The sequence below is a fragment of the Sebastes umbrosus genome, chromosome 6, assembly GCF_015220745.1.
Source record: "Sebastes umbrosus isolate fSebUmb1 chromosome 6, fSebUmb1.pri, whole genome shotgun sequence".
Taxonomy (NCBI): Eukaryota; Metazoa; Chordata; class Actinopteri; order Perciformes; family Sebastidae; genus Sebastes; species Sebastes umbrosus.
Window position 1 is genome coordinate 26,617,651 of NC_051274.1, and position 21,888 is coordinate 26,639,538.

The following is a 21,888-nucleotide window of genomic DNA, read 5'->3' on the forward strand; positions in this document are numbered from 1 at the left end:
ATTTAGTGTCTTTTAAACAACCCGTGAATACATTTTGAAGACAGAAGGATGCATGTTTCAGCAGCGTATAGAATAGAAAAAAGTCAAATAGGAGAACATAGAGACAGAAATAATAAAGAGAGTGGGAGTTTTAATATTCATGTGACAACATCATTACAAATAGAATATGGAGATGTGTAGAAGTAAGAAGAAAGTTACAGTTTTTCTGGATTATGAAAAAGCTAATTAGTTTAGTTTATTAAATGTATTTATATCAGGGACCATGTGAAGAGAGAAAAGATGCTTTGCTACCAGCTAATTTCCATTACAGTACAGATTGATGGCACTGCCCTCATGCATGATTTCCTGTCATGTTGTTGCTGATTTATTCCAAAAGTGATTCACTCTATATCTGTTTCATCAAACTTTTCACATTTATCATTCTGAACGCTCTGCATCTGGCACCTCAGTCCTTTTTAGAAATGGTCTGACGCACAGGAAGTGATGCTTTTTATATTTTTTGGTTTTGCTTTTGATTAAATTGCAGAAGGTCAGGTCAATTTCTCAGTTGAATATGTTGTTTGCTTGTCAGTTTTTCTCTCAGGAGAGGTTTTGGTTTGTCATGGTGATCACAAGCGTCACGTACTGTAACACACATACGTGTTGGAAATGACACACTCATATATATATATTTTTAGAAGTCATTTCCAAGCATGCATAAAATGCTGCATTGTTTCTGTTTAGGGTTGTGTTTACATGCCGTGTGTGTGTGTGTTTTAATGTTACTGTTTTCATTTTGCTCTCATTTCCCCTCATTTAGAAATGATGCAATGGAAATGAACTACTTGACTGAGATGGAAGGTCAATTGGAGACAGATTTTTCCTATAATAATGAATGAATCGATGTGAAGAACCTTCATTTTTTTAGGTATTTAATTCACTGGATTAGTGAAAAACAGGTTTTATCAATTGATTTTCAGCTCTTTCTCTGACCTCCAGATCATATTTTAAAATAAGAATCTATATTGACAATTAGTCCCAAATATTTACATAAGAATCACATAGACACAAATTGTAAATCCGTCTAGGTTTAAATACGTGCAAGGACATACATTAGCAAACATATGGGACTAATAATTTCCAATAAAACCTAAAAAACATGTCCTGACAGGGGTGACAACAAGTAAACAGTATAGTGATGCCAAAGGTAGAGTGATACGTTTACATTTTGTACTAGATGGAGTATGTGGAGTGATTTTTACACCTGTTCAGATCATTTCAGTCGTCCCGTCATGAGGAGAAACAAACGTAAAAAGTCGTCACTTCTGCATCTTCAAAATTCAACACTTGTCAAATCTTAGAAACAGGAATGGGTGAGCTCCCTGATATGTAAGGGATAATGTACAGCGAGCCGGTCATTGTTGTGAAAGAAACCATGACAGGGCGATGGACCCCGATGCAAATAGGAAGGGTCTCTCATGGCCCTGAAGGGGTTTCTTTCACAACAATGACCTGCTAGCTGTACATTATCCCGCTTATTACACGGCTACTTACTTAAGAAATCAATAATATGACACAAAAACGGTCCGCTAGAGTCCGAGATCAGAACTGCGCCCATAGCAACGGTCTGTTATACATAGCAACGGTCTGTTATACATAGCAACGGTCTGCTATAAAGAAATAGCAGACCGTAGAACACCTTGATTGACCAATCAGAATCAAGTTTTCAACAAAGCCGTGTAATAAATTGTAAAATATATTGATCATGATATGAAATGAGGTGCGTTTCGCTAGATTTATCCATGTTGTCTATTGTTTTTGTCACTTTAGAAAGCCCTGTTTACAGCAGTAAGCAGTGTTCTTACAAAAAGCATAAAATCGTTGATGCGTGGAAAATCACTTTTTTAATCGACTCTTTTGGGGAACATCTGGTGGTTTTTCAATAAAAAAGTGTTTAAGGAGCCTTAAGCTGTTGGAAAGCACCTTCAACCGAAAAATACAGAGAATACGCACACACACTCACCCTAGAAAAACCAGGAAGTGTGCGAGAAGCAGCGAGGTCATTCGTCAAAAAGTGACATTGAGAAATGGACTCGGGGAGGTGGTACCGGTCCCCTGAAATAAAATCCTCCTCCTCAGCAACAAGGTGCTGCTGGGATGTCTGATCTGGGTCAAGTGTGTGCGTGTCCCCACCTTCTTATTGTGTGTGTAGAGAGAGAGAGAGTCTGTGTGTGAACAGATTGAGGTGTGTGTGCTGCATGTTATTGGCTCTCTGAGCTCAGATGAAGCTGTCATGAGGTTTAGTCACATCTTTCATAAGACCCACACACAAACACGCTGACTCCAGAGAGCAGGAGAGTAATAGTCTGTTAATTAGCCTGTTGCTCCCCCGCCTGTGTGGAGGCGTGGGTGAGCAGAGTACACTCTCACTCTCTCTCAAGAAAAACAAGTAAACATGTTTCCTCCCACGAATGTTACAAACACCTGGTGGTTTAATCAGCGGCGAGATGCATCAGCTCGCCAACTTCTCTCAAAACCGCTCCGGTAGAACACCAGGTAGCAGAGATGCTCACAAGTCCTTTTCTTTTGCAAGTCCAAGTCAAGTCTCAAGTCTCTTATGGTTGTAATGAATGTCCAATCATCTGCTGCATTCTGCTGCTGCATTATGGACACGTTCAGCACAACTGCAGTTGTTTTTAGACGTGCTATATAAATAAAGTTTGACTTGTCTTGACCCGGTCTGCTTAGAACACAGCAAAGCTATATATCTAAGGAATTCAAAGCATGTATTGTATAATCACTCCTTTATCTATTAGCGTACAGTATCAGCATTGATTAGTTTGGACGGTGCAGTAGCACTGTCGCCTCACAGCATTTGTGAAGTAAGAGGAAAAACGCAAGTGTTAAGATGCTTGTGACGTTCTTGCGGTAAAAGGGTAATACCTCAGTGAATCAAAGTCAATTTCATTCTGCAATTAGGGATGTCCTGAGGTTGTTGTTGAGTCTGTTGATATTGGGTATCTCCCGAGTGCAATCTGATAATTATATTTACCAAAATATGTATCTGACGTACTCGAATAACAACTGCATACTTAATCTGACACACCTTGTTTTGCACGAGTTGCTCGATCCAATTACTGAATGGCCTAGTTCTGAAAGAAGGGCATCCGGCGTGTAGACAAATCAAATATGCGGATCTGTGTAATTTTTTTCATGATCATTGGAGCTTAATTTGGCGTGAATTTGCAGTAGGTGTTTACGGTACTATTTACACTAAAATGTTTTTGATGTGCTGTGGGCTACATTTTTTATCGTTAGTGGAGGACAGTCTGAAGATGCAGCGCAGCAAGTTTGGTGTAAATTGAGCAAAAAACTGCGGGAGGAGATTGGTTTAATTAGTTTTACAGTTTTTGAGGCAACACAGCGTGATGGACTTCAGCTCAAAGCATAGGAACATTTCTGCTCATTTTGGCGCCCATTTTGGTGAAAGTTGCAAATTGTTACCACGTACGACTGATTTGTTATGACGTTTTAAACTTTAAACGGTTGCCGTAGCGTCACCATCGGGTCTATTGGCCCACAAAACCAGTTGACGAAGTTTGGCACCTATGTGCAAGGTTTGGTTTATTTCCACGCATGGGAAGGCAGATTTCCTGGTAGGAAGAACAATTATAATAATATCCGGCAGAACAAGAGAGACCTGCTTACCGGCCACTTTCATAACATCGTGTGTGTGTGAGTGTGACCTGATTAAGGGCTGCACAGAGTGAAGTGTAGGTGGTGATACAGTAACACCAGCTGGTCCACATACTGACACACCAGACTGCCAGATCATACTGCGTGCGTGCGTGCGTGCGTGCGTGCGTGCGTGCGTGCGTGCGTGTGAAACAGATGAGGTTTTGTGCGTGAGAAGACTTCAGATCAGGTATCATTGTGGCTCGATGTCAAAACAGGTCAAAATAGTTGAGTAAGTCATCAGTGAAACCACCTGCAATCTTCGTTTGGAGTCATGTGTTAGCTGTGGACTCTAATAAATCTGAACTCCTCATGTTCACATCACTCACACTGTGGCGTCCTGCTCATGTGATTGACATGGGTTTATTTATAATTACATGGTGATCGGCTCGTTTTAGCAACGGTCAGGAGGAGAGGAGAATCCCTGATGTGAGTTTTCAGTCTGAACCACACAGATCAACCCACAGACTCGACATATTTGATAATCTTCTGGTAGTTAGAAAAGAAAGAGGATGAAGATGAATGAAAACAGGGCAGATGTGATATTTTAAAAACCCAAATTGTTCCAGGAAAGGTAAACACTGACTATTCAGCTAAAAAGCTTTGGATTAAATATGTATTTCTTCACTCTACAAGGTCATGATTCTCAATAAAAGCCGTTTCTCACCAGTGTGATGCAGAAAATGTGGTGCGGGAATGCGGAAAATCTGCATTAAAATTTTCCGCATTGACAGCTATGCACACCAGGTCAGGTGTGAATCATCTGCGTTGGCATGTAACCTTTGTTCACAATGAGTTTCCTCCTAAATAGTGCCGTGTTCACTCCACACAACAAAAACCTATCCAGACAGAGAACGTCTTCAGGGGCTAACGTTAACTACACGATACTTAAACTAATCGGACCCCCAATATGATGCTAACACTAACGTTAACTGTTGTGGCTAGCCCCGTTCCTATAAACATATAACATTGGCAAGTGCTTATCAGCTACATTACCATGTTCATCGTATCTCAGCTGCTCGGCGATCTCAAGCCAGATATTGTCCTTTATTTGTTTGTTGAGGTAGTCGTGTTTGTTCCTACATTATTGGGTGTTGAGAAGGCGTCGGCCCATTATTACTCCGAAAGACCAATAGTCCGAAAAATGACCCATTTGACACAAAAAAAACCCAATTGTCCGACAGTCTGTTACCCCGGAAACAAACGCCCGTTGTTCCAAGGCCCCAAAAATACACGCTCTCCGTGCAACAAACAGAAGCACATGGCTAATTATTATGCAGAATGACTGCGATCAGTTGGAACAAAGGATTTCATTGGTCAAACGTATATTTCCGCAGGTTGAAATCCACTGAAATCAAGGTCACGAATGTTCCACAGGGGTGTGCAAGCATTCATAAGAACCCACAAAATCAGTTTTTATAAATTTCCATGCTTGGTGTGAAACGGCTTTAAAGCTTGTGTTTTTTAAATAATTTTAGCAGTTTGGTAAAAACTAGGGCTGTCAATCGATTAAAATATTTGATCGTGATTAATCGCAAATTAATCGCACATTGTTTCTGTTCAAAATGTGCCTTAAAGGGAGAATTGTCAAGTATTTAATTCTCTTATCAACGAAGTAGTGTGGATATATTTGCTTTATGCAAGTATGTATTAGTATGTAGTATGTATATATTTATTATTGGAAATCAATTAACAACACAAAACAATGACAAATATTTTCCTTAATCCCTCACAGGTACTACATTTAGCATAACAAATATGATCAAATCATAACATGGCAAACTGCAGCCCAACAGGCATCAACAGCTGTCAGTGTGCTGACTTGACTATGACTTGCCCCAAACTGCGTGTGATTATCATAAAGTGGGCATGTTTGTAAAGGGGAGACTCGTGGGTACCCATAGAACCCATTTTCATTCACATATCTTGAGGTCAGAGGTCAAGGGACCCCTTTGAAAATGGCCACGCCAGTTTTTAACCTCTTTCAACCTGCAAAATATCATATTCACTTGTAGGTAGGAAATAAGCACAGGGAAGTCATTTGAGCCTCTGATTTTCTTAAACCAACAGCAGAACAGCTACTTAACTACTATTGTTTACTCAACTGTATCTAATAATCCATTAACCTTGTAGTATTTCTGTTATCTTGGTTTTAAGGAAGTCATTGGTAAATGTGAACCAGAGCTCCAGTGTGTCCTCTTACTGCTCTAAAATGACTTTGGTGTTGTTAAGACAACAAAAAGCTTTGTGTCTGAGTTCAGTTCAGGTCAGGTCACCCGGTCGTTCTAAACTTCACCCCTTCAGCTTCCTCCTCAGTGTTCCACTGATTCTTATTGCTGCCTGCCTCAGTCATGTGAGCCCCACTTCCAGATGAAAGCTTGGATTATACTTCTTGTAACTATAAACAGAAATTTTATTTCTGTTTATAGTTACAGCGTGAATCATAATTAATATAATTAATGTGACATAACTAGACCGAATCAATAGAAGTAGTACAAGCAATGTCAAACTCTGTAGGCTTCATGACATTCAAATGTATTAAAAAGTGGAAAAATAGAATGTAATATGAGTGTTACGTAAGCTATTTCGCTGTCGATTGTGATATGAAAAGAGATGACTGGAGAATTGACTCCATGACTACAGCGTTGATGTACAGTTTTTAATTTTGTCAGGAACACCCTGTACGCACATATTCACACCTGACAGCTGCCCAATACAACCACAATCTGATCCCATGTTGCTCTGCATGTGTTTCATCATTTTAAAAAAGCAGCAGCATATGTGATCTGTTTATAGCGACGGATTTATTATCCAATTACGCTTGGAGATGTTACAGTTTGTTGCTGTGGGGATGGATCTAATTGCTGTTTTTTTAGACAGCGAAGCTTCATGTGATAAACTTAGTCATATTGTATGTCTTTATTGGCACATGTTTTTGGTGTAGTTAAAGGAACAGTGTGTGGCATTTTGGGGGATCATGGCAAAAATGGAATATGATATTAATAAGTATGTTTCCTTTAGTGTATAATCACCGGGTTGTTGTGCCAATATGAAAAAGTTATTCTGTAAAACCTTTCTGCCTTTTTATTCCAAAACCGTAGCATTTGGTGCATGTAGATCGTTTGGGATGTAAAGCCAAAGCTCACGATTTATGTGCTCACAATGTACGGTCCGATCGCCAGTCACGACCTGAGCGGTTCTGGCTGTGGACAGTTGTCAATAAAGATACGTTTGAAAGCTGCGAGGCCGGTAAAGTTTGTTTGCTAGCAGAGGTCTGTACGGGTCACAATAATGCTAACAAGGCAGAAACGTGCTGCCTTGATCATCTGTGTCATCCTGTCTGCTGAAATGTTTAAAAAAAAGAGGCAGCGGCGTAACATTATATGGACTCGCAAGTGGCTAGAAGATCTGGAAAGTATGGCTTGTCAATTTTGCAGAAAGAATTGCAGGTAAACTAGCTACGTTTTACTGTATATATTGTACATTGTCATCTTGATAGCTACGCTCTGATTACTGTAAGGCCTGTGGACGGCCGACCAAAATTTCTGACATGTCAGGATTTCGTCCGATTGTCCAACGGCCGGTTGGGAGGAGATAATCGTGCCTTGTTCCCCCCGTACACTGCACAGCAAACAACGCCCGAATAAGCTGAAATTCGAGTCGTGCGGCTCGAAATTTGGGCCAGAAATGAGCTAAAATCGTACAGTGTATACCCAGCTTATGAGGGGTCAGCCCTACTATAGTCGTGTGGTGTGATCTAGGCATAACCAACCCCACCGAGCTCTTTATCAGGGACTTTCTGTTCGTAAAAGATTGCCGCATGATCGGTTACAAATAGCTTTGTTTCTGTGATGTGATCGGTTGTTAGTGCGTTGTCAAGCAATGTAATACACTAACAATATATCAAAGTTTGCTATCAGGGAAATTTTCAGTGTCACATGTAGGTTTTCTTACTATAAGTCAAGTAAAGGATCTGAATTCTTCTTCCGAAGCAGTCCACAAAAATACAAAACACCGTGACTCAAAATGCCATCCCTCTCTCACTCTCTCTCTCTCTCTATTGGTCGATGTAGGTTATGTAAACACTGAAATGTGAGCTTTCCTTCCTCACAGGAGGAGGCGTGGCTGGATACCAGAACTGTGGTAGTGTGGCAAAGGTGAATGTGTGTCTGTTTTCATGCTTCGCCAGGCAGTCCTCCGCTTCACATTGCTGCTGTCAGCGCCTCCTCTTATCTCCTCCCCCATCTCAGTGTTTCTTCCTCCGCTGCCTCCCCTTCCCCCCCTCACCTTTCACCCTTACTATGGGTGTGTAAAGTGATCTGTGAAGGATAATCCCACACCCTAAACGGGGGTTTAAAGGGGTCTTTAGGTTCACAGGATTGTTTTGAAACAGCCCCCTCCCCTTGTTATCACTCATTTTTTGTCTCTTTTACTCATTGACTTCATCGTTTCATCTGTTGGACTGTTTTCTATCCGTAGATTACTATTTCTTTTCCCCTCTTTCATTAATCTTTTTCTTTTTCTTCCTTCCTGTCTTGCTCTCCCATTTTATTGCTCCTCTTTTCTATGTCATCTTTCCTGTACAGTATATTCAACATGTTTTCATCCAAACTCGTCACATACCGCCGCTTTGTCACGCCCATTGGTGTCACTTAATTTTTTACATATAATTGAATATAATAATAATATATTTGGGCTTAAAACTACTTTGTTTGTACAGTGAAAATGACACTGAACGTTGTGAACACGTCACAAATGGACAGCTGATTGTAACGTGACGTACAGGACATGTCATCCCAACTCGTCACATACTGACTCTTTGTTACGCCCCTTGGCATCACTCTGGGTTTAGGCAACAAAACCACTATTATGTTTTGGAAAAAACAACATGGTTGGGCTTAAAACTACTACGTTTGTACAATGAAAATGAAATTGAACGTTGTGAACACGGGACACAGACAGCAGTCTCTTGGATGAAAGCCCTGTGTTTGTTGGACCCATCCACCTCCCATCCCACTCGCCAGGTGTGTCTCTTTTCGTTCTTTAAACTACGCCACCACAGTCACTCCTGACGCACTTTACCAGAGCGTTTGCTGTTGCCACGGATGGGTTTACAGTCTAGTTAATGGATCTCCCGGTGTGTTACATACCGGCGTTGGTATTTAACGTCCTGAGTATGAGAACGGGCTGGTATTTCCTCCTACTTTTTCTCACCTCGGTCATCTTCAGTTTTCTCCATAATTCTCCGTTACTCCTCTCAGCATCCTCAGCATTGATGGCATTTGCATGTTGCTCAAATTGTACAGTGAAAATCAAATTGAACGTTGTGAACACGGGACACAGACAGCTGTGTGGTGTTTATGATGTGTTTATTGGTGTTTACGATGTGCGATACCGGCCTGTGAAGCCAAAACAACAATTTTCCAACGCATGCGCTGACCAGAAAGTAGTAGCACATTACTTTATTCATCTCTGCTCTTTTATTATCCTCCTCTCTTGATTTCCTCCCCCTCTTTTCTCTCTCTTCTCGTATATGATTGCCTCATTCCCTTCGGCAGAGTCAGAGAAAAGCCTAAATGATAATTGCACGGTTTGCAATCATATGTTACCGTTTTAGTTTCTCACATCTATAATTGCAAAGTAGCTGTTGCATGTTTGCAACAGGGACATGTACTTGTAAGTTATTCTATGCCTCAGTCCGTCCAGTATAATGATTAATGTTGGTATTCATATTTTGAAAACAAAATTGAGTAAAATAATGATGATTTTGAATAACTTTAATCAAAACTAAACGTCTACGGACTAATAGACATGTAATATACATCTATTAAGCGTATTTTCAACGTCAAATTGCTCACTGTTTGTGTTTTTACGTCTGAGGAGCACTTTATAAACTTGTTTTTGAAAAGTGCTACATAGATAAAGTTTATTATCATTACCTCCACCAAGGAAGAAGGCCTAGGAAGGAGGTTATGTTTTCACCGGGATTGGCTTGTTTGTTGGTTTGTCCGTTTGGAGGATTACCCCAAAAGTCCTTGATGGATTTGAATGACATTTTTTTGGAGGGGTTTTGGTGGTGAGGTGGGACAGCGACGTACATGAAACCTGCCTTGGTGGAGGTCTGCGCTCTCCGAGTGCACTTCTAGTTATTAATGTGATTAAGCCGGTCGGTTTCACTTTCCATTCTATGCCTATTATCACTAAGAGTGCATTTTGCATCAGAGTGCATCAAACAATCACACCTTTTAAAGGAATGTGTCATACGTAGCAACGGGGTCAGCCACGCCTTCTCACTACTTTACTAAGGTCAGAGTTTCTGTCCCTTTCTTGATCGGAGTTGCTCTGAGAAGTTCCCTCAATCACTCCTTTAAGCCGTGTTTAGGCTTCGTTAGGAGCTCTCTTAGAGTATAGTATGTTGCAGTAAACACTCTTTCTCTCTTTCTGTCCGTTTAACCTGGTTGAACCCTATTACCCCTGTTACCTAAGGCAGTCTCTCTGGAGGGGGCGTGGCTTGCTGACATCACACTCACTTCTGTGTCAGTTGGCCGGGAGGGAGGGGATAAAGAGAGGGAGGAGGAGGAGGAAGTAGACAGGAAAACCAGCACAAGCGAGGGGGTTTCCTACACACGGCAAGCCGGCGGAGCTTTTAAGCGACTCATTGTTTTGTAATTGTCCCAATGGCCTTCTGTCCTCGCTGGAGCGCTGGTAAAAGCTGCGAGACGACACTAGAGCTAGATGTTGAGAGCCTCGCACTCACACACACTCTCTCACACACACTTTGTTTGGACGGGAGTGTGTTGGCAGCATGAAGGAGGAAGAGCTAGAGTAAGTTTCTAAGGGTGAAAGTGTACACGAGGTATGGATCTCTCGCCAGAGTAGGAGACAAAAAACAAGCACATGACATGGGTGAGTAGCTTAAATCTTTTTTTTGACTGACTGGTTCAGTGTGTGATTGCTTTTCTGAGTAGTTTTTAGTCTTCTCATCTCTCTTAGTCACAAAACCTCTCCTGTTGTATGTCCTCTTATGAGTGCTTGTATGCAGACACACTGACCTATATGTGGTGCAGTGCCAAGTCTTTGGCCCGGGCCACTCGGGCAAAGCAGAGCTCAGAGGTTTCGTAAGGCATGTCATAATTAGATGCAGTAGGTTTCCTTGTTCCCCAAAAAAAATGTATCCTTGTCTCGATTCACAAAGACTTTATTGTCCGTCTGTGGATCATTTTTGTGGGTGAATTGTCCTCTTTTCAAGCAGAAATTGGCATAAAGACTTCCATTGCTGTTTCTAGAAGAAGCCCAAATTTCGTTTTATCTCTTTTATTTCCATTCAGAATAGAAATAGTTCGCATAAATAGCTTCTAGTGTTGGAGCGATGAGCCATTTAATCCAGGGTGAAGTGTTTCCTGTAACCTTTCATAACAGTGTTCCCTCAGGTCCGTGGAAAACTGTTTCAAATTACATTAATCAAATAATTTATTTAGTATAAATCGGATGTATTTGCTTCTGGACATATTGTACTGAGGATTTATAGTTGTCAGTGTTGTACATCTCCTACAGCACAACAACCAAACATGAAACACAACAGAGTTTTTGTGGGACTTTTACAAACAAGGATTGTAGAAATTGTGGGTTTACACATTTTAGGCGTTTTCTGATCCGAGGAACTTTTCCATAGCTCCAAGAACCCTTATTTTTATTGTGTCCGCACCACAAGAACTAGGAACGATCGTAGTTCTTAGAACGCCGTTATGAGGGACTTAATACTCTCCCATCACTAGAGGAACCATGAGTGATGAATGACCATGAAGTGTACGGTGATTGGTCGAACACATGAGCAAATACAGCACCGGCAACCACCATTTTTACAAACCTGTTAGCCCTGTAAACAATAGACAACACAAAGCACAAACAACAACTCGTAATGAAATTATGGGAAGAAAACACGGACAAATGGACCGACAGTGAAGTCCAGAAGTTAACTCGATCATGAGCATTGAGCCAAAGAACGAGTGAGAGACGCTGCTCAGCGAGCTAACCCAGTAGGTCAAAGCACATTAACTGAGCTGAAGAACGATAAGAAAAGGTACTTTCGTGACGGCTATTTTGCTTGAGTTTATATTATTGTGGCATGTAACAGAGTTGTTTACTTTCTTTTATATCACTAAAAAATCGGAGAGCTTGTGAAACGTAGTGAACTAGAACCTCCCAGCTGGAGATGTGTGAATTAGCACATACTGTATATGCTGTTTTTTTTTTGACTAGTTTGCCGTTCTTTCTTTTTTTTCTGGCGTGTCACGTTCAACGGAAGGCGTTGGAAAATAGGGTTAGTAAACAGTGTAAAAATTACGGTTGTTACTTCTTTTTTTATATACATTACTTATTCAATCTAATTTGGAACAATGTACGAGCACTGCTTGGATGGAGATGGACGGAATTTGTGGCTGAGATGAAAATGCATATCACTTGACCATTTACGTATGTTGGGCATGCACATGCCGGTGTAAACAGGAAGCAACGCTGGACACAGGAAGTGATGCAAAGCGCTCAAATAATAGCTTGCCTCCTGCGCATGTAGGCAGTAGTCGCGTCATAAAATGCAGAATTTAACTGCACAACAGCTGCTAGCAGGGAAGGACACATCATGACAGACTGCGTCTTCAGTTTCTTCAGTTTCTGTCCGTCCAGACTAAAACGCAACCAAAAAGTTTTAAAACTAAAACGGGGTCAGCAGCCTTTTTGTTTTAGAGGCTTGAAAACGCCGGAGGAGTGTGGAAGCTTGGTAAACGTAGCAAAAGTTATGCCTTTAAAAAGAAAACGTATTAGTGTGGAGTAGATCCCATTTCGTAACAAATGGAGGAAATAGTTGTGAGTATTTTGCTTTTTTAAGGCCGTTGTTTGACACACTAGATTCAAGACAAAGTTTTGTGTAAATTACCTTTAAAATACAGTGTTTGCTCAATAACGATCAAGTCTTGAAACCATGAAATTACCACCAAGGATAAAAGAAGGATTCTGCATGGATCATTTCCTTCATTTAGTCTTGAGTTTTTTTTTAGTGTGCAGGTCTTTCGGGGGACCTTGACACACATTTGTGCAACCACATACCTCCTCTGTTGCCCTTCATTCTGCAAGCTGTCGTCTGTCTGGGTCAACGGGGCTCCGCCTCCGTCGTATACAAGCGTCCATGTGTGACAGGAAGTACTGGTTTGACACAATTCTTCATCAATGGATTTGTGCATTTGTGTTAAATCCAACCTTGTTCTAATGACCATCAGTCGCATATTAATACTTTCAAATGTAGTTATAGTTTATGTACTTTAATGTATTTATGTGTTTTTTTTCAGTTCTAGTGATCTGCTAGATCAACCAATGACAAACATAGTTGAGGTGTTTGAATCAGTTTTTTTTGTACTCACTAACAAACACACAAACAGGCAGCGTGAAAGTGTGTGGGCGGCTGCTTCCGTACATGCTCTGTACTCCTGAGTGTGTTATGGAGGAGTGTTTTTCTGGAAAGGGGAGGGAGATAAGGGATGATCAGCTGTAGGAGTCCCCCCTCAACGGGGCCCCGGCTCCAGCATGAAGGGTTATGTAAGTTTTTCAGCTGCCAGCCCTCCTGCATGCCTCTGCCTCACATTCACATTGCTGTTGACCAGAGAGAGGAGCACACAGAGCGGAGCTAGTAGTCAGTGAGTCAGTCTGTCACTGAGGCAGTAGACTAAAGACCAACCGAGTGTAAAACGAGGCTGAGACGAGGAGAAATACACCTCTAGTTTACTACTTTTTTAAAGTTTTTTTCCTTTTAAAGAGGAGGTTTTGTGAGGAAGATTGAGAGTAAGAGAGGAGAGAAAGCTGAGGAGACCGGCTCTTCTCTCTACTCAATAACCATGCTGCTCCTGGACGAAACAGAGTCATTCGCAGGTAGGCGACATCTTCATCTTGACCTTTGAAGAAGGGTTGGCGAAGGGATGAATCCCAAACCTCGAGGAAAGCGGTAGAAAGTAGCAAAAAGAGAGGGATGCACAAAGGTTTGAGATGCTTTGAGAACAGGAAATGCTGCACAGAAAGCAGCAGAAATAGTTAAAAAAGGACATGATGAGCAGAAAAGGGGGACTTTGATATTTAAAACCATCTCAGAAGTGTCCAGAATGTGCAGCAGTAGTTGATTGACGCATGTGAAGTTACTTAACCTTGTTGTGTAACACTGGATCCATACCTACTTAAGCATGCACAGCCCATCTATCTTCTTTTCTCTCACTTCTATCTCTTCATATTTCCTCTCCTCTCAGTCACATCCATCCATCCATCCATCCCTGATCCCTTCATTCCATTGGTCCCATTTTATCCCCCTTTTTTTTTTTACCCATCAGCCTTCCCTCCATCTTTGAGCCGGTCTCTCCCAACGCATGCCCAGCTGCCTCTCTCTCTCGCTGTTGTCTCAGTCCCGCTTCTCCCATTGGCTGTTTCTACGGTTACCTAAACCAATGCCGGTGCGTGATTGGTGGACCCGGGTAAGATCGGGCCATGCTGGAAGTGTGAGCATGTGGAGGCAGGAAAACATATGGTTCAGCAGACCAGTGGGTTAGGGGGGTAAACGCATGAGCAGGCAGGCAGGGACAGAGCGCCGCCACCGCCGCCACCGCAGACTGCAGTTTATCTGGGTGGATGAAAGGAGGTTTTTTTATGTAACATGCGTCATATATGTATATATATATATATATATATATATATGTATATTCAGGAACTGCAAAGCCTTTACCTAAAGAAACACATCAGTATCACTAATAAGACTGGAGTGTTTGTTATTTTCCAACTTTTTCCTTTTTAATAGAATATTTTAATGCTATATGCAGTGATTTGCGCCGTGAATTTACACCATAAAGGTTCATGTCAGCTAATTTAAGGTCACACCCTGCATTAAATCCCTGCTTGAAATAGTAATTGGGTTTGTTTGTCACCTCATTAACAGACCTGTATGCAGAAAATCCGGAGATTACTCTGTAGGTATCATCAAAATGTAGACCACAAAGGATTTTACTTACTTTTAAAGGACACCATAGTTGTTTTGTGCATCTTTTTGTGCAGGTTTCATCTGCTGATGTTGTCTTTATTGTGAAGAAATGCAGTCTATACATGGTAGGATAGTGATGTTTCTTGTCTCTGCACATTGGATTGAAGTTAAAGTCCGTTCAAACAGCTGACTTTTGTTTACATACACTTCAGAAAAACACTGCAAAACTTGCAGGCCTTTTTATCCACTGTCTGCCAATTTTAGGGCTGTCAAGTTAACATAAACTTAGACAAAGTCAGTCGTAAATTGTCCCTCAGAAGGTCAAACATATGATGATATCTTTGGTTACCTCGTCTGTGTGTTTAGTATTGTTTCTCTGTTGCATTGTCCTAAATGTCCTTCACCCAATATAGACGAGAACGCTCACAAATTAAAGCTCTAAGTCATCACTTAATTGTTTCATTTTAATTCCAATGTGCCGGAGTACAGAGAGGAAACAATGAAAAACATATAACTGAATGTTATGAAAGCAGCTAAAGCTCATTCAGCCCAGGGCGATAGATGACATAACAACAAGATAACAACTGTGCAAACAAAAATGTGTCTCAAAAAGATCATCAGATCATGATTTAGACTTCTTATATCCTGTAAAGTCATATCATTTGTTTTCGTGTTGCTGCTGCGTCTGCCTCTCTCACCGCGTTGGCATTTAGATTGAAAAGGATCCTTTATGAAGAAATAATTAATGTCAACTCTACATGCTCGTAATTCTTGGGATTGCTCCGGGTGTTTGGCACGTCGTCAGGAGAGACACTAGATGCCTTTATTATCGCTGCAAATGTGGCACGGCGAACAGTGATAAAGGCTAAAAGAACACACTGTTCGGTTGTAATTGGCGGAGGCACTGCGGGCAGGAACAACCTGTCCATTTCCAGAGCAGCGCCGGGTCGGGCTAAACGCCGGGAACACGTGTAGTCTGGCTGCTTTCATAACGCCACGGCTCAGAGGATGTAGGCTTTGCCAATCCGGCCACATGGCTCTCATTCCCACTTCACTAAACGTCTTGTTTTTTTTCATCTCTCTGTTTCCTCCTTTCAGATCATAAAGCTGCTTTCTTTGTTCTCCTTCAATGTAAATTTCCTCCATTTAAGTTCTCTTTGTTCGGCGTTTTTTTTTTTTCATCTCGGCGTTGCACAATGCCTTTCACTCTGTTCCCTCCTCCCCTCCCTTCTCCTGCTTCTTTCTGTTTGTCTCTCACTCCTCGAGCTTTTCGGTCTCGTAGATTATAGATTTATTCCTCATAAGTGCAGATTTCATCTCTAACTTGTTTGTTATCTCTTTGCTGGTTTCTCTTGTTCCTGCACATGAAAAAATCCTGTCTTACCTTATTCAACCCTCTCTCTGTCTCACATTGAACGGCTGCAGTGCTGTCTAGTGTTATATTAGAGCAGTCTTGTGATCAGATAGTGAACATCCTGTTCCAAGCCAGAACATCGCATCCAGATACCACCTGATAACAACAGGCACCTTTTTATTTGTTTAAAACCTGAATAGACATTGATTTACATCTTCTGTGATCACCTGAATGATTTATTATTTGAAGTTAAAGCTTAAATATGTAACTCGCCACACGTTGTTTACCTATGTCGACGATGAAGAAGTTACTGACCGGAAATGCATCACAGATGGCAGAACGTCTAGTCGTGTTTGGCGTCTCATCTTACTGATGAGCTGAATGACATCAACATCGTTCTCCTTCCCAGGGTGTCAAATACCGCCGCATTGTCACGGCCGTTGGTGTGCGATATCGCCGCACAAGGCAACCTTTCGCGCCAGTATGAGACGCATCAGGCTTTCCTTTAACTACAATCTTAACCCATCTGCGGTAATTGTAAACGCTCAGAGAAAGTGCGCCGGAGTGTGGTGACGTAGTTTAACGAGCGAGAAGACACATTAAGGGCGGGCGGGAGGCGAGGTGGATGGGTCCAACAAACACAAGGCTTTCATCCAGGAGACCGCTGTCATTTTCACTGAACAAACGTAGTAGTTTTAAGCCCAACCATGATGTTTCCTAAACATATCTAAGTGGTTTTGTTGCCTAAACCTAAACTGACATCAAGGGGCATGACGAAGCGCCAGTATGTGACGAGTTGGGATGAGAATGTGTTGACGTCAACTACTTACCTACGGGTTGACGCAGAACAGGGTACTATGGGTAACCATAGGTTACAGCGGCTCACTCAATGTTTTAAACAACAACACACATCTAAAAGCTGTGCGTTGGTTTTGTCACCAAGGGAGCAAGGAGAGGTGAAAACGACAAATCTCTTCGCTAATTTGAATCATTTCATTCAGTTAAAGAAATTCATAGTCTCTGTTTAGTTTGTTCATTTTATCTCCTAAGCTATAGTGATCGCACCAGGGTCAATTTTGGCAGCTATTTTAGATTTAGTCTTAGTCTTATAGACTAAAATGCTTTTGAGTTTTAGTCACATTTTAGTCATTTTTATTCTTCATAGTTTTAGTCGACGACAACTCAAAACGTTTTAGTCACTGAAAAGTCATTTGATTTTAGTCAAAATGTTTTCTCTCTTAATTTTGTCAGCTATTTTTTTTGAAGTCTTAGTCCGGTGTCAAATGTCCTTTCTTAGTCATCAGATTATCTTGAACATTTCCGTCATTTTAGTCAAACTTGTTTCACATAAGATTTTATCTTATTATCTGATGCAAAACAGAGGTTGAACGATTAAGAATGCTGCTTTGCTACTCCGAGTCCTCCCGACTACGCTCGTTAAAGTCGCACCCACCGGTCTGTTATAAGAGCCAGTCCGCACCGCCCAATACAAACATATGCTTTAATAAACACTTAAGTACTGTCACTTATTTGAGGTCAGAAAGCAGTCAAGGCCACAACTCTGAATCAGATGATGCACCAAGAGAGTAAACTGGCTGTATGAAGTATGTTGATGTATTGTGACAGACATTTTTGCGGAGCTGTGAAGGTTTTGGTGGTTTGGAGCAGCTAAGACTTCTCAGAGCCTGAAAGTACATGCCGTGTCTTGAATGCTGCCAACAAGGGTTTATGTAACCGGCTATAGTATGACCAGCACAGTGCTAATGGGTGGCTGCCTCCAGACATGTGTGTGTGTATGTGTGTGCGTGTACTCCTCAACCTCCCTCCTCCTCCTCCTCCTCCTCCTCCTCCTCCTCACCAGCCGTGACACACTGGCCTACAAACAGACTGTTCTACCTCGCCTCACCCCACTGCTGCTTTCTATTCCTCTATCACACAGACTTTTTGTCTCTCTACCTTGTTTTTCTGTCTCTCTCTAAGTTCTTTGTCGTGTTTGCCTCATCATTCGTCTGACACACACACATACACACACACACACACACACACACACAGTGGGAGGGTTTCATAACTCACCTGCCTCGCTCTAATAAAGCAGCCTTAATAACTCATTCAGGGCAGTCTGTTATATAAGAGGTGTGTGTGTGTGTGTGTTGTCATGTCGAGAGCTGTGTTGGTCTTTCTATTTTTTTGTCTTCCTCAAGGAAAGTTATGTAACCAAGTTAAATCTCGGTTTGTCTCAGGAACCGCAACTGTTTTTCCATAAGTATTTCTTCTTTGGTTTCGGCTTCTTTCTCTTTTTTTTTTTTTTTGAACCTGCGGTTTTTGACTCTACATCTGATATTTAAGATATTTTGCCTCAGTTCACCCCCTGAAGAGATGAAATAAGAACATGTGGAAGTGTGATTGTCAGTCTGTAGATAAAACATACACTTCTGTAAGAGGTAATCTACAGGTTTGTCATTTTCACCTCTGCCAAGGCTGTTTTAGTCTTGTATGATCGACTGGCAGTCTGTTTTTTTATTATGATCACTAATTAAGCTTGATTGATTCATCGCAGTTTTAAAGCAAACATTTGAGAATCATTAACTAGACCAAATTCCAACGAAACTGGAAAGATTAAACACGTCATATCATGTAAAAAAAGTCTTTAGAACAACAAACATTCATTGAATGTATTAATAATCATGTTACATCAGTCAGCAATGAGTGAAAAAAAATGGATCAGATCAGATTCAACACGTTTAATTGGGACTTTTAGGTCAGTTTTCAAGTAATTCGTATAGACCATGTAATCAATTTGTATGTAATCCACATATTCATGAACCAGGAAGTATAAAGAGTGTCAAACGCCGTGTAGGAAGGAGGTCGGGGTGGATGGGTGGCCAGACTTTTGCCCAGCAGTGACACCAGAAGTCTACGTTGATTTATTTGTCTCGTAACTTAAGTTCCACTTCCAGAGTTTATTTTAACTTTTAACTAAGTAGTTTTGTTGCCTAAACCTAACCAAGTTGTTTCCTTTGAAGATGGAAGTTTATTTTGAAAAGACTGTATGCATGTAACGAGCAGAAATTGACACGTGTTGCTGGACATTCTTGGTAAAACACACGAAAAATGGGGACTAACTTTTCGTAACATGTCATATGGACCGTTGTGTGAGGATACGTTGGTTAGGTGAAGCATCTGGCTGGTTATCTTCTTCAGTCTGTTTTGTTCTTGCTTGATTTTATTGATCTGTTTTTGTGTTTTATCTTCTTATTTATCTGGTCATCACTCTTGTCTGTCCACCTGAAATCATCTCCCACATTTTATTCTTGTAGCTGCCGTTTGGAAAGCAGTCGTTAAAGTAAGAGAACATTATGAACTCTTCTCAACAGGATGAGCGAGGCAGAAAAAATCCCAACACACACGCACACTGTCACGGCATATCGGCCACTGTGTGTGTCTATAAGTCTAGATGTTCTTTAAATGTCACTTTGTTCGTCTGCCAGCTCTTTCCAGTGTGTTCTGGGTGTCCGTGACGCGGTACATCTTTGTGTGTGTGTTTGTGTGTGTGTGTGTGTGTACAGGACATGAGGTTCTTGTGAACATGCTGGTTGTGTAACAGCCAGAGGCAGCGGTTACATAAGCGTCCCCCCTCATCCGACCAGCCTCGACGTCGGTGGCCTGTCTGTCTGTTAGAGAGCAACTCGCTGTCTGAGTGAGACTCTGACTGTGTGTGTGTGCGTGTGTAGGCAAATCGACTCTTAATAAAGCAGGTCGTACTCGTCTTACTGTGTGCTGCAGCCTCTTGAGGCGCCTCGAGGTGGAAATAAAAAGGAGACAAAGAGAAGTTTTGATTGTTGCGTGTTGACCTCGACTCTTAACACGACCTACTGACCTCATTAACACCTTCATGTTCACCTGCGACCCGTCGCGTTGACCCTCTTCTGACACTGTAACACAAGCGACTCGTTGAATCGGATGCGGCCGGTCGCTGTAAGATAAAATCAGGCTTCCCGATTTCTGTTTTGAAATAACATTTCAGTTTAATGGGAAATTTTACCGTCTTGTCTTTACGCCCAACAAAGCGTGTGTACACACGTTAGCTTGTTTCTCTGTACTAGATGAACTAGACTTGATTTGAGATGTTACGGGTGTGTTAGCAGGAAGATACAGTTTAGCTTAAAATGAAAGCGAATGATGTGTCTGGGTGGAGAATTGATTATCTTACACTGTGAGAACCTTGTACTGAAAGTAAATAATGTGAAACTCTCTCATTGGAAATGAGACTTATTGGGATTTGTCTTTTTGAAATGGAGAGAAACCTCTTTATGTCCAAATAAAGGAAATCTCTAACACAGAAATCCCATTTTTACCCTCAGTTCTTCTACAATTATTTGTTTTTTAAGTTGCTCAAATGTCGCTGTATGGTGCACGTTCATTGATCGAAGTCCCATCAGTACTTTATAAGTCCACTATATAAGTATCGTACTGCACATTGCCTCCTATTTGTGTGTTTGACTGTATTGTAATTAGCTGGATATCTTAAAATCGTATCAATTTTCAATGAAATTTGGTGGAAAATAAGGCAAAAGAAGGTTATCACTCGTGTTTTCACCTTGTTTTGTCTCCACATTGCTAGATAAAAAAAACAACTTTTTTTTCAAAAACTATTTACCTGAGTGATGGTTTTGTAATTTGATCCACATTAAAATACAGATGAAATATTTCTATACATCTTCCATTATTAAGAAGCAAAGTGGATACACAATGTACAGAACATCTCGGCCCGTCATTCTGCTATTTCCGATTTTTGAAACTTTACCTTGATTTAATCAAATTGCAAAGCTTCATCAGTTAGCCTCACCCAAGAACATATTGTGCCAGTTATCATTTTGTCAGTTAGACAGATGTAATTACAGCTTATAATGAAAGCATCATGCACAATGTCTCCAGAACGTTTTTCCCGCCCTGTGAGGCGTTATTCTGTGTTTTATAAGCGAACGTCATCGGGAGAAGGTTATGTAATAATGAGGACACGACGGCCCAAAGAGCATGCTCAAACACGTACTGTACCTGGACGAGAGGAGAGGGGGAAGAGAGGGGGAAGGTGGGAGATGAGACGGGAAGAAAAATAATGAGAAATGACAGGTAATATGGCAAGAACAGACTAGCGAGAAGGCGAGTAGAAGTTAGGAGAGGAAGTATAGAGGTAGGTGAATAGAGAGGAGAGGTGTGAAGGAGAAATGACAGTAGATTAAATTCAGAAAAGTGCAGCCAGGTAATTAAAGAGGAAGAGGAGGTGGGAGAAGAAGGTGTCGGCAGGTAGAATCAGAGACGGACGAGGAAAGTGAAGAAGCGGAGGATGAGAACAAGTGAGAGAGGTGAGAAAATGAGGAACAGGAAAGTACAGATGTGAAGATGAAGAGGAAGACCAAGTCAGATGGGACCATCACAAACTGTAAATCTGACATATTTGATTTCACTTATATAGATTGGAGCAGAGAGATTATTTGTAGTTGTAGTAGAGTAGTTTGGTCTAAAATGGTGAAAAATGTCGATCAGTGTTTCCCAAAGCCCAAGATGACGTCCTCAAATGTCTTGTTTTGTCCACAACTCACAAAAGATATTCAGTTTACTGTCATAGAGGAGTAAAGTAACCAGAAAATATTCACATTTAAGAAGCTTGAATCAGAGCATTTTGACTTTTCTTCTTAAAAAATTTAAAATTTATTAGCATTTATCGATTATCAAAGTAGTTGGCGATTTCATTTAATAGTTTTTACCTGAATTTAATGTCCACCACACACCTTAGATGTTGTATTCCCTGCTG

General features: G+C 41.1%; 1 protein-coding gene across 4 annotated transcripts in view; it reads left to right on the forward strand.

Moving 5' to 3' along the window:
- LOC119489579 (helicase ARIP4-like) overlaps window positions 1-21,888 on the forward strand; it is an 82,454-nt gene that overhangs the window by 30,114 nt on the left and 30,452 nt on the right. The window contains exon 1 of one of the 4 annotated variants that reach the window (XM_037772221.1): window positions 10,477-10,620. The exons of 2 other annotated variants lie outside the window; for them this stretch is intronic. In XM_037772221.1, the coding sequence (XP_037628149.1) occupies window positions 10,617-10,620 (4 nt within the window). In that variant the 5' untranslated portion in view covers window positions 10,477-10,616. Of the gene's footprint in view, window positions 1-10,476; window positions 10,621-13,351; window positions 13,633-21,888 lie in introns of those variants that run through there. One more of the 4 variants, XM_037772220.1, reaches the window with a different exon arrangement.